At 36.5% G+C, this 13,529-nt stretch overlaps 1 protein-coding gene across 2 annotated transcripts in view; it reads right to left on the bottom strand.

Annotated features, from left to right (window-relative positions):
• Nucleotides 1–13,529, bottom strand: part of GMCL1 (germ cell-less 1, spermatogenesis associated) — a 55,617-nt gene that overhangs the window by 9,923 nt on the left and 32,165 nt on the right. Inside the window, exons 10-11 of one of the 2 annotated variants that reach the window (XM_068564989.1) lie at nucleotides 9,216–9,285; nucleotides 4,170–4,245 (exon numbers count right to left, since the gene is read on the bottom strand). In XM_068564989.1, coding sequence (XP_068421090.1) covers nucleotides 4,170–4,245; nucleotides 9,216–9,285 — 146 coding nt within the window. The remainder of the gene's footprint in view (nucleotides 1–4,169; nucleotides 4,246–9,215; nucleotides 9,286–13,529) is intronic. The other variant, XM_068564990.1, reaches the window with a different exon arrangement.

The following is a 13,529-nucleotide window of genomic DNA, read 5'->3' as shown; positions in this document are numbered from 1 at the left end:
TGACAGGGTAGGGGAGGTGCGCTGGCAGCTGGGGAGCCTGCTGGTTCAGGCAGGTGGTCAGGGAACGTCTCTCTAAGGAGATGCTACGAGACTAGAGTCCTGAGTCAACTAAGGAGCGGACTGGGTAGCTATCTGGGGAAAAGTGACTTAGACAAAGAGAACAAGTACAAAGTTCTGGAGGTAAAAACATGCTTGGCATATCTGAGGAACAGCCAAAAGGCTATGTGGCTAGGGCAATAGCTGAGGGGGACGGAAGCTGGAGATGAGTTCAGAGAGTCAGTCAGGGGCCAGAAAACATATGGCCTAGAGTCCATAGTAGGAAAGAGTTTGGATTTCTTCTGTGGTAAGAGGCTAACGGAAAACTTTAGGGAAGGATGTAACATGATCTAACTTGCATTTTAAAAAGATGATTTTGGCTGCTGTGTGGAAAACAGAATGTATAACAACAAGAGTAAAAATAGGGAGAGCAGTTATGAAGCTACAACAGTCCAGGCAAGAGATAATGGTGGCTTGGACTTGGGTTGTAGTGGTAGACATGGTAAGAATACATTTGGGGGACTTCCCTGGTGGCACAGTGGTTAAGACTCCGCCTGCCAATGCAGGGGACATGGGTTTGATTCCTGGTCCGGGAAGATCCCACATGCCGCGGAGCAACTAAGCCCGAGCGCCGTAACTACTGAGCCTGTGCTCTAGAGCCTGTGCGCCACAACTACTGAAGCCCATGCACCTATAGCCTGTGCTCCACAACAAGAGAAGCTACCGCAATGAGAAGCCCATGCACCGCAAGGAAGAGTAGCCCCCGCTCGCCGCAACTAGAGAAAGCCCATGCACGGCAATGAAGACCCAATGCAGCCAAAAAAAATAAAATAAAATAAAAAATAAAAAAGAATATATTTGGAAGATATATATTCAAAGGAACTTCTTATGGACAACAGATATGGAACAAAAGAAGAATCTGAAGTGTGGAGCTTATACAGTGGATGAACAGAGGGGTTATCTATGGGCTGGAGAATACTTGGGAAGGAGGAGTTTGGGAATGAAAATCAAAGAGTTCAGCTGGGACCATTATATTTGAGAGGCTATTAGAATTCTAAGAAAGATGTCAAGTGAGTAGCTGGATACAGGAGTTAGGAATTGGTGTAAAGTCATGGGACTATATGAGATCACTTAGGAGTCAGCACAGAGAGCACAGGTATGGAAGAAGTCCAAGTACTGAGCCTCCAGTCACACCAGCATTTGTTGAGAAAGAGAAGGATCTAGCAAAGACTTAGAGGGAGCAGCCAACGAAGCAGGAAGAAAGCCAGCGCAGTATGCTGTCCTGGAAGTCAAATGGAGAAAATCTCCACGGAGTGAGTGAACAGATGGGTCATGTTGCCAACAACTTTCGGAAGACTAAAAACTACTCGACTTGGTAATGTAGGAATCACTGGTGACAATGGCACAGCGTTTCACTTGACTTTATCAGAGTAAATGAATTGGAGTGGATACAGGCAACTTTTTTCAATGAGTTTTGCTTAAAAAGGGTGCAGAGAAATGGAGTGGAAGCTAGAGGGGAATGTGGGTCAGGGAATGGTTTAAGATGGGTGATGCTGTAGCATGTTAATATGCTAAATGAGAATGATACAGAAGAGAAAAACTGATGATGCAGGAGAGTGAGGTGATGACTGTAGGAGCAAACCTTTTGAACAAGTGAGAAGGGATGGGGTTCATTACAAGAGGAGGTGGACTAGGATAGAAGCAGACAGTTCATCCATTCTAGTAAAAGGAAAAGCACAGCACACGGCTGCAGATGCAGGGAGACTGGTAGTATTGTTGGTAGGAGGAGGCACAGATTCTCTTCCTACTGCTTTTATTTTCTGAATGAAGAAAGAAGCAAGGCCAATGGATAAGAATAAGGGTGGTAGCACTGCCCTTTTGAGAAGGTATGAGAGTTACTCCAGGAGTAGGAGGATAAATTCACTAGGGAAATGTAGGAGGATCACCATTTAGCACTAAAAACCTGCTTGAAGTTTACAGTTACAACATTCAAGTGAAACCTGCTGGGGTTTGTATGGTGTTTTTCTTTAGTCACATTCATTTGTATGGAAGCACGCATGGAATGCATGGAAAGGTGGGATTTAACAAGAACTGGGGTTTTGCCTGGTGAATTTGACTGAGTGAAAAAGGGAAAAAGGAAGTTAAGAGTATAAGCCAGGGACCAATTTTTTTTTTCACCTTGTATATTGTTTTTAATTAATTGTTATCTACAAAAGTTCCCAGACTTAATTTTGCTCAATAACTTTTAAAAAATAAATTTATTTATGCATTTATTTATTTGTTTATGTATTTATGTATTTATTTATTTATGGCTGCATTGGGTCTTCGTTGCTGTGCACCAGCTTTCTCTAGTTGCGGCGAGCAGGGACTACTCTTCGCTGCAGTGCGTGGGCTTCTCACTGCAGTGGCTTCTCTTGTTGTGGAGCACGGGCTCTAGGTGCATGGGCTTCAGTAGCTGTGGTGTGTGCGGGCTCAGTAGTTGTGGTTCGCAGGCTCTAGAGCACAGGCTCAGTAGTTGTGGTGCACGGGCTTAGTTGCATTGTGGCATGTGGGATCTTCCCGGACCAGGGCTCGAACCCATGTCCCCTGCATTGGTAGGCGGATTCTTAACCACTGTGCCATCAGGGAAGCCCTGGTCAATAACTTTTTAAAATTAATTTTTATTGGAGTATAGTTGCTTTATAGTGTTGTGTTGGTTTCTACTGCACAGCAAAGTGAGTCAGCTATACGTATATATATATATCCCCTCTTTTTTGGATTTCCCTCCCATTTAGGTCAGCAAAGAGCATTCAGTAGAGTTCCCTGAGCTATACAGTAGGTTCTCATTATTTATCTATTTTATACATAGTATCAATAGTGTATATATGTCAATCCCAATCTCCCAATTCATCCCACCCCAGCCAGGGACCAATTTTAAGATGGAACATAAAATATAAGTCAAGTAAAGAAAGAAGTAGGGATGTGGTGAGAGGGTAATGGGGAAAAGATAGTAAGAACAATGTACTGTACATTCTAGTGGGGTTACAAAGTTGTTGGGAGTCCAGGTACTAGAGGGAGAGTGCTAGAAAGATAACACGAGGTGGAGTCTGCAAGTGGTATGCTTAAAATGGAGATTTTGAAGAGGGTACATGAATTAGTGATACAAAAATTGAGGATATGCTTATAGGAAATTGGTTCCTGAGGTAGGGTAGAGCACTAGATCACGGAGGGAAGGAAGGTCAGGGAACAGATGCTAAAATCACCAAGACTGATAAGAAGAGTAGGGAGAAAGAAAGCCAGCAAGCCCAGCGAGTGATGGCCACAGTCAGAGTAGTGAGTGGTGTAGAAGTATTCGCTTCAAAGGAGCTGTGATTCAATGATGATGAGGGTGGAACAAGGTCTGGAAGCAACAATAAGGAGGACTAAGGAATAAATAAGATGCTATTCCTCTTTCATATTCTGCAATTATTAATGCAAACATAAAATAATGAAACTTTCAAAATTAAAGTTAAAATGAGGGAAAATCTGGGAGAAAAACACCAAATGGTTATCTAAATTAGGCTGAATTTTTTTCAAAGATGAAAATTACAATTAGGGTAGAGTTTTTAAAAAAATGTAGTTGTCTCTTTAGTGGCTGTAAAATCAATTTAATGAGTCACAATCAGCTTTTTAAAAAAAATTAAGTAGAAATACATCTATAGGACACAGCAGCTGTAAGCATTGTTTTGTAATACTTTTGTTTCACTTATATGCATTTGTATTGGGTGCTAATGAAATACATAATTTTTAATGTGGGTAGCAATCAAAAGCGTTTGAATGTCTTTGATCTAGGGTAACTGTAACAGAAAGAACTACTTTTAAGACTATGTAACAGCTCCCATTTAATGTCTTATTTATCTTTATTTCTGGTTTGCTGAGGGATCTTCTTATATCTCATACCTAGACCCAGAAAGTTCAACAGTCTCAGGGAAGGCTGAATAATCAATCACCACTGAGTATATAACTCCTTGCCCAGGAGATCATGCTACAGAAACTAATCCACAAAAAAGCTCTTCTGAGGTATAACATGTATCATGATTGATATTGAAAGTATAGTTTGCACTAATAGTACAACAATTTGTATAAGACTATTAAGAGTCACAACCCATACTTACTTCACCATCGTTGGCAAGCTTTCTACCACACCTCATGCTATTTCCCTCTAGTTCTTCTTTATTGATTTCTTGAGGCCTAGAAATATATATAAAACATGAAATCTCATGGAAAATAAGCAACTAATATTTGAAAAATAACTGAGTTAAAACAAGAGAAAAACTTTCTACTAGATTTAAAAATAAAATTTTGTAGTACAGATAAAAATCAAAATGCAATGATTAAATCTAGCCCATTACCTTTGCTAAATAAAAAATTTTTTAAATCTTTAGTGTTTCATTTATTGCCTTGACTTCTAGAATACTTTTACTAGGGCACAGTGAAACCAGAGAAGAGGGGAAAAAAAATCTATGAGAAATTCTGCTTACTGAGAAAATAAAACACTTAAAAGTCTAACTACTAAGTAAAATTAAATTAAAATCTATTATTTAAGACGTGACTTGGTATCACCTACCATTTGATATTATTGTTTCGCACACAAGCCATTTTTTAAAGTAGTACAACTATACAAACTCAGCATTTAATAGAAAACAGCTGTAGAATTTTATCAATTAATCTTTATTTGGCCCTCTTACTTTAAAAACCTTAATCAACTAAGAGAAACACTGTTATTTCAAGATGTAATAATAAAATGGCATTATTATTAGCTTAGAATTCCAAATGATAAAATGCATTCATTCATATACAGCATTTGTTAAGTACCTAGATACTGGGGCCATCATCATCATCATTATCTAATAAATATGTTGAAACAAATACAATACATAAAAAATAATGAAATGTAAATAAAACTAATAAAACATATCCTTGACATCCAAGAGCTCAGTCTAGTAGGGAACTAGACATAGGTAATAATATAATCCTTGACATCCAAGAGCTCAGTCTAGTAGGGAACTAGACATAAGTAATAATATAATAAGGTGGAGAGAACTGATGTCAAGAGCATGAAGAAGGCACAGATTTATTGCCTGGGATTAAGAGTGGGGATCATCACAGAGGAAGTATTATTTGTGCCTGAGAGGGAGTTTGTTGGGGTAGACGTCAGGGGTGAACCCTATGCAGAGGAAGGGCATTCCAGGTAGAAGGACTAGCAAAAAAGGACCGGAGCATGAAAGGGTACTAAATGTATGAAGAACTTAGTGCAGCTGGAGCCTAAAATGAGCATGAGAGGAGATAAAGCGAAAGGCATTTGGGACGGACTGTTGAAGGGCCCCACAGGCTACGTTCACAGGAGTTTCAAATTTTCCTGTAGATAAGAGCGAGTTCCCATGTATTTGTTCTGTTACTTTAAAATTTTTTCTTACGAAAACTTTCAAACATATAAAAGTAAATAGGGACTTCCTTGGTGGCACAGTGTTTAAGAATCCACCTGCCAATGCAGGGGACACAGGTTCGAGCTTTGGTCCGGGAAGATCCCACATGCTGTGGAGCAACTAATCCCGTGAGCCATAACTACTGAGCCTGCACTCTAGAGCCTGTGAGCCACAACCACTGAGCCTACGCACCACAACTACTGAAGCCCACGCACCTAAAGCCTGTGCTCCGCAACAAGAGAAGCTACCGCAGTGAGAAGCCTGTGCACCGCAAGGAAGAGCAGCCCCCGCTCGCCGCAACTAGAGAAAGCCCATGCATGGCAATGAAGACCCAATGCAGCCAAAAATAAATAAATAAATATATTTTAAAAATAATAAATAAATAAAAGCTTTGCTTAAAAAAAAAAAAAGTAAATAGTACAATGAGCCATATTTTCTCACCATCTAGGTTCAATAATCCTGTTTTAGTTTTACTCCCAACCCACTTCTCCCCACATCCCTCCCAACTGATTATTATTGAGACTGACCCTCCAGACATCATATCCTTTAATCTGTAAATATATATCACACATAAAGCAATAATCCCTAACTATCATCAAATGTCCCTGGTCTTATTTAAGCAGGGAAGTGAAATTATATTTCTACTTAGCAGGCTAATCCTGTTGCCAATGTGGAAAAGCGTTTGGAAGAGAATAACCCTGGAGGGAGACTTTCCTAGATTATAACCTAGAGTCCAGGGAGTGCACTGTGTTTCTCACTTTAGCAGCCCTACAGTAGCGAGCAGATGCTCAGTACGTGTGGAAGAGAGTGCTTCATTAGGGGCAATACAGTCATATACTTGTGAAGGCAAGAAAGCCACTTATTCTAACTCAGTCTCTTAGGTGAGACTCTATATTAAACTCAAAAAGGATACAGATAAGAAAAATCTTGAAAAATAGAGAACATCCAACATTTAAAAACTGAATATACAAAAGAAGTAGGTAGAATGGTTTATAAAACATTTCATACATTACAAAATGCTTCAAATCTGAATTCCAGTAAATAATTAACTCTCATTTTTTGGAGGGGTCTCTTATTTCTATTTCAACAATCTTACTGTATTTGTGCAAGATAAGTATGCTATGAATATATTTGGGAAAAGATGGGATATAAGTTACAAGTAAAGTAGAAACTAAGAACCCTGGATAATAATCTTGCAATCATTATTTTAAGTTTATAGAACCCTTTCACACACTCACTGTTTAGCTATAAACACAACTAGGCTATTATTTTAGTAAGTTCTTTAGTGTATAAAAATAAATTAAAAGAGATCGGGCAGAAAAAAATTTAAATGTAAAACCTTTTTATATACTCACAGGTGGACTGTCTCTTCACACTGCCTATACCAAGGAGCTAGTATAAAGATCAAACAATAAATGTGGAAGTACTTCTCTGAACTGCAAAGCACTACACATTGAAAGAACAGATAATATGCTTTCTCTTAAAATGAAGAGAAATAAAACTGTACATAAATATTTTCTAGAGGGGTCATATGCTTTTGATGAAGGCACCTGTGTAACCAGATGGGTTACTTCACCTTACACTCAAGTCTTCAAAAAACCTATTACAGGGGACTTCCCTGGTGGTCCAGTGTCTAAGACTCCACGCTCCCAATGCAGGGGGACTGGGTTCGATCCCTGGTCAGGAAACTAGAGCCCGCATGCCACAACTAAAAGATCCCACGTGCTGCAACTAAAAGATCCCGTGTGCTGCACCTAAAGATCCCACGTGCTGCAACTAAGATCCGGTGCAGTCAAATAAATAAATAAATAAATAAATAAATAAATATTTTTAAAAAAGAACTTAAAAAAACAAAACAAAAAAACCCCTATTACATTAGTGAGAATTTGACAATACTGCCACAAATAAGAAAATTGGCTTTACCTATACATATACATGAAGATCATGCTTTATGAAAGCATTATTCCAGGTAATATTTCAATAGCTTAAAAGAATATCATAACACTAAGTGAAACAAAGCTTAAAAGAATATCATAACACTAAGTGAAACAAAGTATATGAATTATTCAGTTTTATTAATATAGCAAGTGACAATGTAAACATTCTGTTATACTAATTGACCAAAAAGATAAATATTTATAATATTGATAGTTATAGAAATATAAGAATAAAGGTTGATTACATGATCTTTTCTCTAACAGCTCTTGATTTTAATAGTTACTGGTTTTTCAACATAATGAATACATTTAAAAATTCATAGCGAAATCCATACACCTGTGGTCAATTAATCAACAACAACGGAGGCAATAATATATTAATACAATGGAGAAAAGACAGTCTCTTCAACAAGTGGTGGTGGGAAAGCTGGACAGCTACATGTAAATCAATATGAACACTCCCTCACACTATATACAAAAAAAACTTCAAAATACTTTAAATACCTAAGTATAAGACATGACACCATAAAACTCCTAGAAAAGAACATAGGCAAAACATTCTCAGATATAAACTGTAGCAATATTTTCTTAGATTAGTCTCCCAAGGCAAAAGAAATATAAGCAAAAATGAACAAATGGGACCTGACCTAATCAAACTTAAAAGCTTTTGCACAGCAAAGGAAACCATAAACAAAATGAAAAGACAACCTAGGGAATGGGAGAAAATATTTGTAAATCACGTGACCTACAAGGGGTTAATATCCAAAATATACAAACATCTCATACAACTCAAAAAAACAAACCACCCAATCAAAAAATGGGCAGAAGACCTAAAGAGACATTTCTCCAAAGATGACATACAGATGGCCAACAGGCACATGGAAAGATGCTCAACATCCATAATTATTAGAGAAATGCAAATCAAAACTACAATGAGATATCACCTCATACCAGTCAAAATGGGTATCATCAAAAAGTCTACAAATAATAAATCTGGAGAGGGTGTGGGGAAAAGGGAACCCTCCTACACTGTTGGTGGGAATGTAAATTGGTGCGGCCCCTATGGAAAACAGTGTGGAGATTCCTTAAAAAACTAAAATTAGAGCTACCATATCCAGCAATTCCACTCCTTGGCATATATCCCGAAAAGATGAAAACTCTAATTCAAAAAGATACATGCACCCCAATGTTCATAGCAGCACTATGTACAAGAGCCAAGACATCGAAGCAGCCCAAGGGCCCATCAATGGATGATTGGCTTAGGAAGATGTGGTATATTTATATACAATGGAATATGTATTACTCAGTCATAAAAAAGAATGAAATATTACCATTTGCAGCAACATGGATGGACATAGAATATATCATACTAAGTGAAGTAAGTCAAACAGAGAAAGACAATTATAAGATATCACTTATATGTGGAATCTAAAAAAATAATACAAATGAATCTATATAAAAAACAGAAAAACTCACAGACAAAGAAAACAAACTTATGGTTACCAAAGGGGAAAGGGAGGGGTGGTGGGATAAATTAGGAGTATGAGATTAACAGATACAAACTACTATACATAAAACAGATAAGCAACAAGGATTTACTGTATAGCAAAGGGAACTATATTCAGTATCTTATAGTAACCTATAATTGAAAATAATCTGAAAAATATATATATATACAACTGAATCTCTTAGCTGTACTCCTGAAACTAACACAGTATTGTAAATTAACTATATTTCAGTAAAAAAAAAAAAAAGTTTTTTTGTTTTTTTTTAATGAACAATGCTATACCATACTTACCCCACCTCACTGTCTTGTTCTGCCCGGAGCATAGCAAGCCACTGCTGTTTATACACAGAAGATAGCCATTCTAAAATGTAAAAATACATATAAGAATAATAAGAAATATGGAAAAACATAAAGGATTTAAAAATTTTAAGAAGTTGATAAAATTTTTACCATTTTAAAATTCAAGTTTAAAACAGCAATAAGTAAAGCTGGTAATTTATATTTTATAAATATGCTATAACAATACGGCTTAATGCTTTTTAAAGTGGTAAATGTTATCTTCCTTTGCTTTAGGACAGACTCTACTTAGATCACATACATTTAAAACTTTAGTTAAAAGTATATTCTTGTATTTAATAATTTCCTTTTCATAGCTCATACTATTTTTCATTTGTGAGAAACATACCGAAAGTAATATTTTCAGTTTTTACAAAAACTTTAATAGAAAACTGAATGGATTGTTCCTATATTAAATTATCTAAAAACAATTAATCAGAAATATACCATCTCTAAATTAGATGAATTATGCAACTCAAGAAATAATTTTGACACGATTTAGATAACTATTATAATTTAAATTATTGTAAATGGAATAATTATAGATATTCTTCCCTTTAATAATAAGCATATAATTTTTCCACAAAATTTGACTGTGGAAGCTGAAATTTTAATTATTTTACATAAAAACATGGATTTATTAAAAATATAAGCAGAACTGGCTTAGCACCATATTTATTTTTCTGCTCTTATTTATTCCCAACTAAAAGGGTAGTTTTTCTAATTTTTAAGTTAAATGATTTCTCTACCTCTACCAAAAGGCAGGGGAAAAACCTTACTGCAATTAAAATCCGGGTTTTCACTTCATAATTCTCTACCTAATAAAAGGTATCCAGATGACTTGCACTGATTTATTGGTGTCCTTCCTTAAAATTCTCTATAAATACACTTATGAGTGCTTCTTTCCCTAAAATAATATTGTTGCTATTATAAGGAATAACTGCTGAATATCTAGGCCACAAACAATTCATTTTCAGTAGGTAAAGACTAGCAGCAAAGTTTATGTGACTCAGTATACCTACACACATATTGTCCATCTTATTTGCAAGGTATCTGGATTTTAAAATTCTGTTTTACTGTATTTTATTTTTAAAAAAAGCTGATCCCTTCCCATTAAAATGATCTCTCAACTCACTACTGGTTATGCCTGTAGTTTGAAACTCACTGATCTAGAGATAGAATATGGCTTTTCATGATTCATTTATAAAAATGGAATGAAAGGGTTACACATTCATATTCTCAAATATCATATAAGCTATATCCCATGAAAATGTTTTAAAATTTAGTTTCAACAACTTTGAATAAACTCCTTTAAAACTAAAAGCATTTTTGTTTTGGCTGCGCCTCCTGGCTTGCAGGATCTTAGTTTCCTGACCAGAGATTGAACCTAGGCCTCGGCAGTGAAAGCACCGAATCCTAACCACTGGACTACCAGGGAATTCCCTGAAAGCATTTTTAACAAGTTAAAAACGTGGGTACACATTTTTGTCCCTCCTTTCTTGCCTTAATCTAAAAGAGTAAAAAGTCAAACTAGAAATCTTTTTGGTCACTGGTAGTTCATCCAGTAGCAGCAGCCCCAAAATAAGTCACTAGAACCACTAGTTCAAATGCAATGTTGACAGTTGATACACAGGGGGAAATCTCTGATAAAATGAGATTGAAAAACATGGGATAAAAATAAGTGAAACAATTTGCCTTATACAGAGTTTTTAATATGATTATATGCAGACATATCTCCCAAAACACAGATACACTAGGCAGAGTTTGCCAGAATCCTTTTTGGCAGAGTTAGTGTTCAGTGAAAAGATTCTGAAAAAGTGCCTTCAAGAAACTTCCACTCAGTAAAAACAAATTTAAGCACTTTTAAACTTTATCAGACCAAAATACAAAACAAAAACTCAGAACGGGCACATCAAAGTAGCATTTGACAGTGCTATAAATCAGCAGCTGCAGATCTAATCGACAGCAGTTTTGAATGTAAACACAGTACTTTTCTAATAGAATAAATGAGATAAGTCAGAATGAATTTATTTAGATCATGTCTCTTGTCTTATACAAAGGATATGGGGAAGGGGGTCTCCAAAAGTATACTATTTGAAAATCTAAATGTCTTAGATTTACAAAACTTTAAAACACAAACAGGAAGATAAGATATGCCCCAAATTTGCCTAGTTTTACTGTTTAAATGAAAGAAACAGTGTACATTCAGGTATATACACATACAAAAATCTACTCACAACCAGTAAAGCATATAGCAAAAAACAGCCTACAGGTTGAATGTTATATGAAACACGTTAAGTCAGAATTAGATCATGAAGGTGAAGGACAGTCTACATAATAAAAAATTCCTATCTGGATAAAAGAATATTTTGTACAGAGCATCTAGGTATATTAGTATAAAATTATGGAGAAGCTCGTCTCAAAGATCTTCATGTATAATAACCTAAAAATCTAGTTCCAAAAGATGACAAATGTACTCTACTGAGTACAGTATTTCTCAATAAAACTAATTACATGAATTTATATACCTTTTCATTTTAAGCAACTTATTTTCATAAAATTCATACTGCTTTAGCAATTATCATCTCTATTGAATTTACAAAACTATTAAGCATTAAGTTTCCCCATTATTCCCACAACAGTAATTCCTGATATAAAAAGTTACAAGAATACCCATTTTCTTGCCCACAATACAAAGTAAGGGAATAAATCTATTTCATTACTTTGTTATCAAAAGCCAAAAAATTAAACATATTCAAAAGAATGGTGATTCAAAGTTACTGCTTAAGTTTCTGCAATTGGATATGCAAACTTGAAGAGATTAAACATAGTGGATTTCTTTTAAGTAAGATGTAGCCAAAAAAAATAAGGGCTTTAGAACAGGAAAGACTTGGGGTTGCATTTGAGCTCTGCTTCTCACTAGCTGTAGGACAGGATAGTAATACTTCACTTCAACTATAAAATGGGAACAACTGCCTTGATAATTTCAAAGATTATGTTACATGATAGGTGTTAAATGTATAATCTGGCATATTACCTGGGACACTGTGAAGAATCTACACATATTTGTTTACTTTTCCTCCTCCCCTTTAAGGTTCTTAGGTTAGGAGCTACAACCTAAACTTATCTGATAGAGTAAATACAGTATTAGGCCATATGTAAGCTAGTATGTTTCAGAAAATGATTTTAGTTCACACAAACTGAGTGCCTACTACCTGTCAAGCACTGTACTATGTACCTGAGGGGAAAAGATGAAAAACATACAGTCCAACCAGGACACAGATATATTCTGTACTACAGTAATCTAGAAAGAGATGATGATGTCTTAACAAGGAAGTGGTAGCAGGCAAAAAAATGAGGTGAGTTTGAGAATTATCTAGGGAAAAAATCTATAGGAATGGTGAATGGATGTGGAGGAAAAGAGTTTGAGGAGGACAGGATGACTTGCAGGATTCTGCCATTTTTGTGAGGCTGGGTGGGTTATTAATGTTGATGACTGATAAGCGAACGTGGGAAGAAAAAAGAACGCAGGGACTAGAGCTGGAGGGGAAAGATATAAGTACTGTTTTGTTTTTTTTTTAAAGAATTTATGTATTTATTTATTATTTATTTTTGGCTGTGTTGGGTCTTCATTGCTGCGTGCGTGCTTTCTCTAGTTGCGGCGAGCGGGGGCTACTCTTTGTTGCGGTGCGCGGGCTTCTTATTGCGGTGGCTTCTCTTGTTGCGGAGCACGGGCTCTAGGTGCACAGGCTTCAGTAGTTGTGGCACACGGGACTCAGCAGTTGTGGCTCGGGGGTTGTACAGCGCAGGCTCAGTAGTTGTGGCGCATGGGCTTAGTTGCTCCGCGGCATGCAGGGTCTTCCCCGACCAGGGCTCGATCCCGTGTCCCCTGCATTGGCAGGCGGCTTCTTAACCACTACGCAACCAGGGAGGCCCATAAGTACTGTTTTGAATAGATGAACTGAAGCAATTTACAGATGGCTAGTAACAGCTGGATATTCAAGTATGAAACCCAGGGGAGAGGTCAGAACTAGAATCTTTCAGTAAGTCATATGAATGAAGGAAATCACTCTGGGACACTATATAGAATGAAAAGATCAATGATGCGCTAAGGGCACCCTCAGGAAGCTAAGAGGTGGGCAGAGTAAGAGAAGCTTACAAAAGAAAAAGAGAAGGAATGGTCAGAGAGACAGGAAAAGAATCAGGAGAGTACAGTATTTCTAAACTAAGGTAGTACTGTAAGAATTTCAAGAAAAAAACTAACAAACC

This window comes from Eschrichtius robustus, chromosome 15, assembly GCF_028021215.1.
Source record: "Eschrichtius robustus isolate mEscRob2 chromosome 15, mEscRob2.pri, whole genome shotgun sequence".
NCBI lineage: Eukaryota > Metazoa > Chordata > Mammalia > Artiodactyla > Eschrichtiidae > Eschrichtius > Eschrichtius robustus.
The sequence above is the reverse complement of the archived record's forward strand: the minus strand, read 5'-3'. Positions and strand labels throughout refer to the sequence as shown.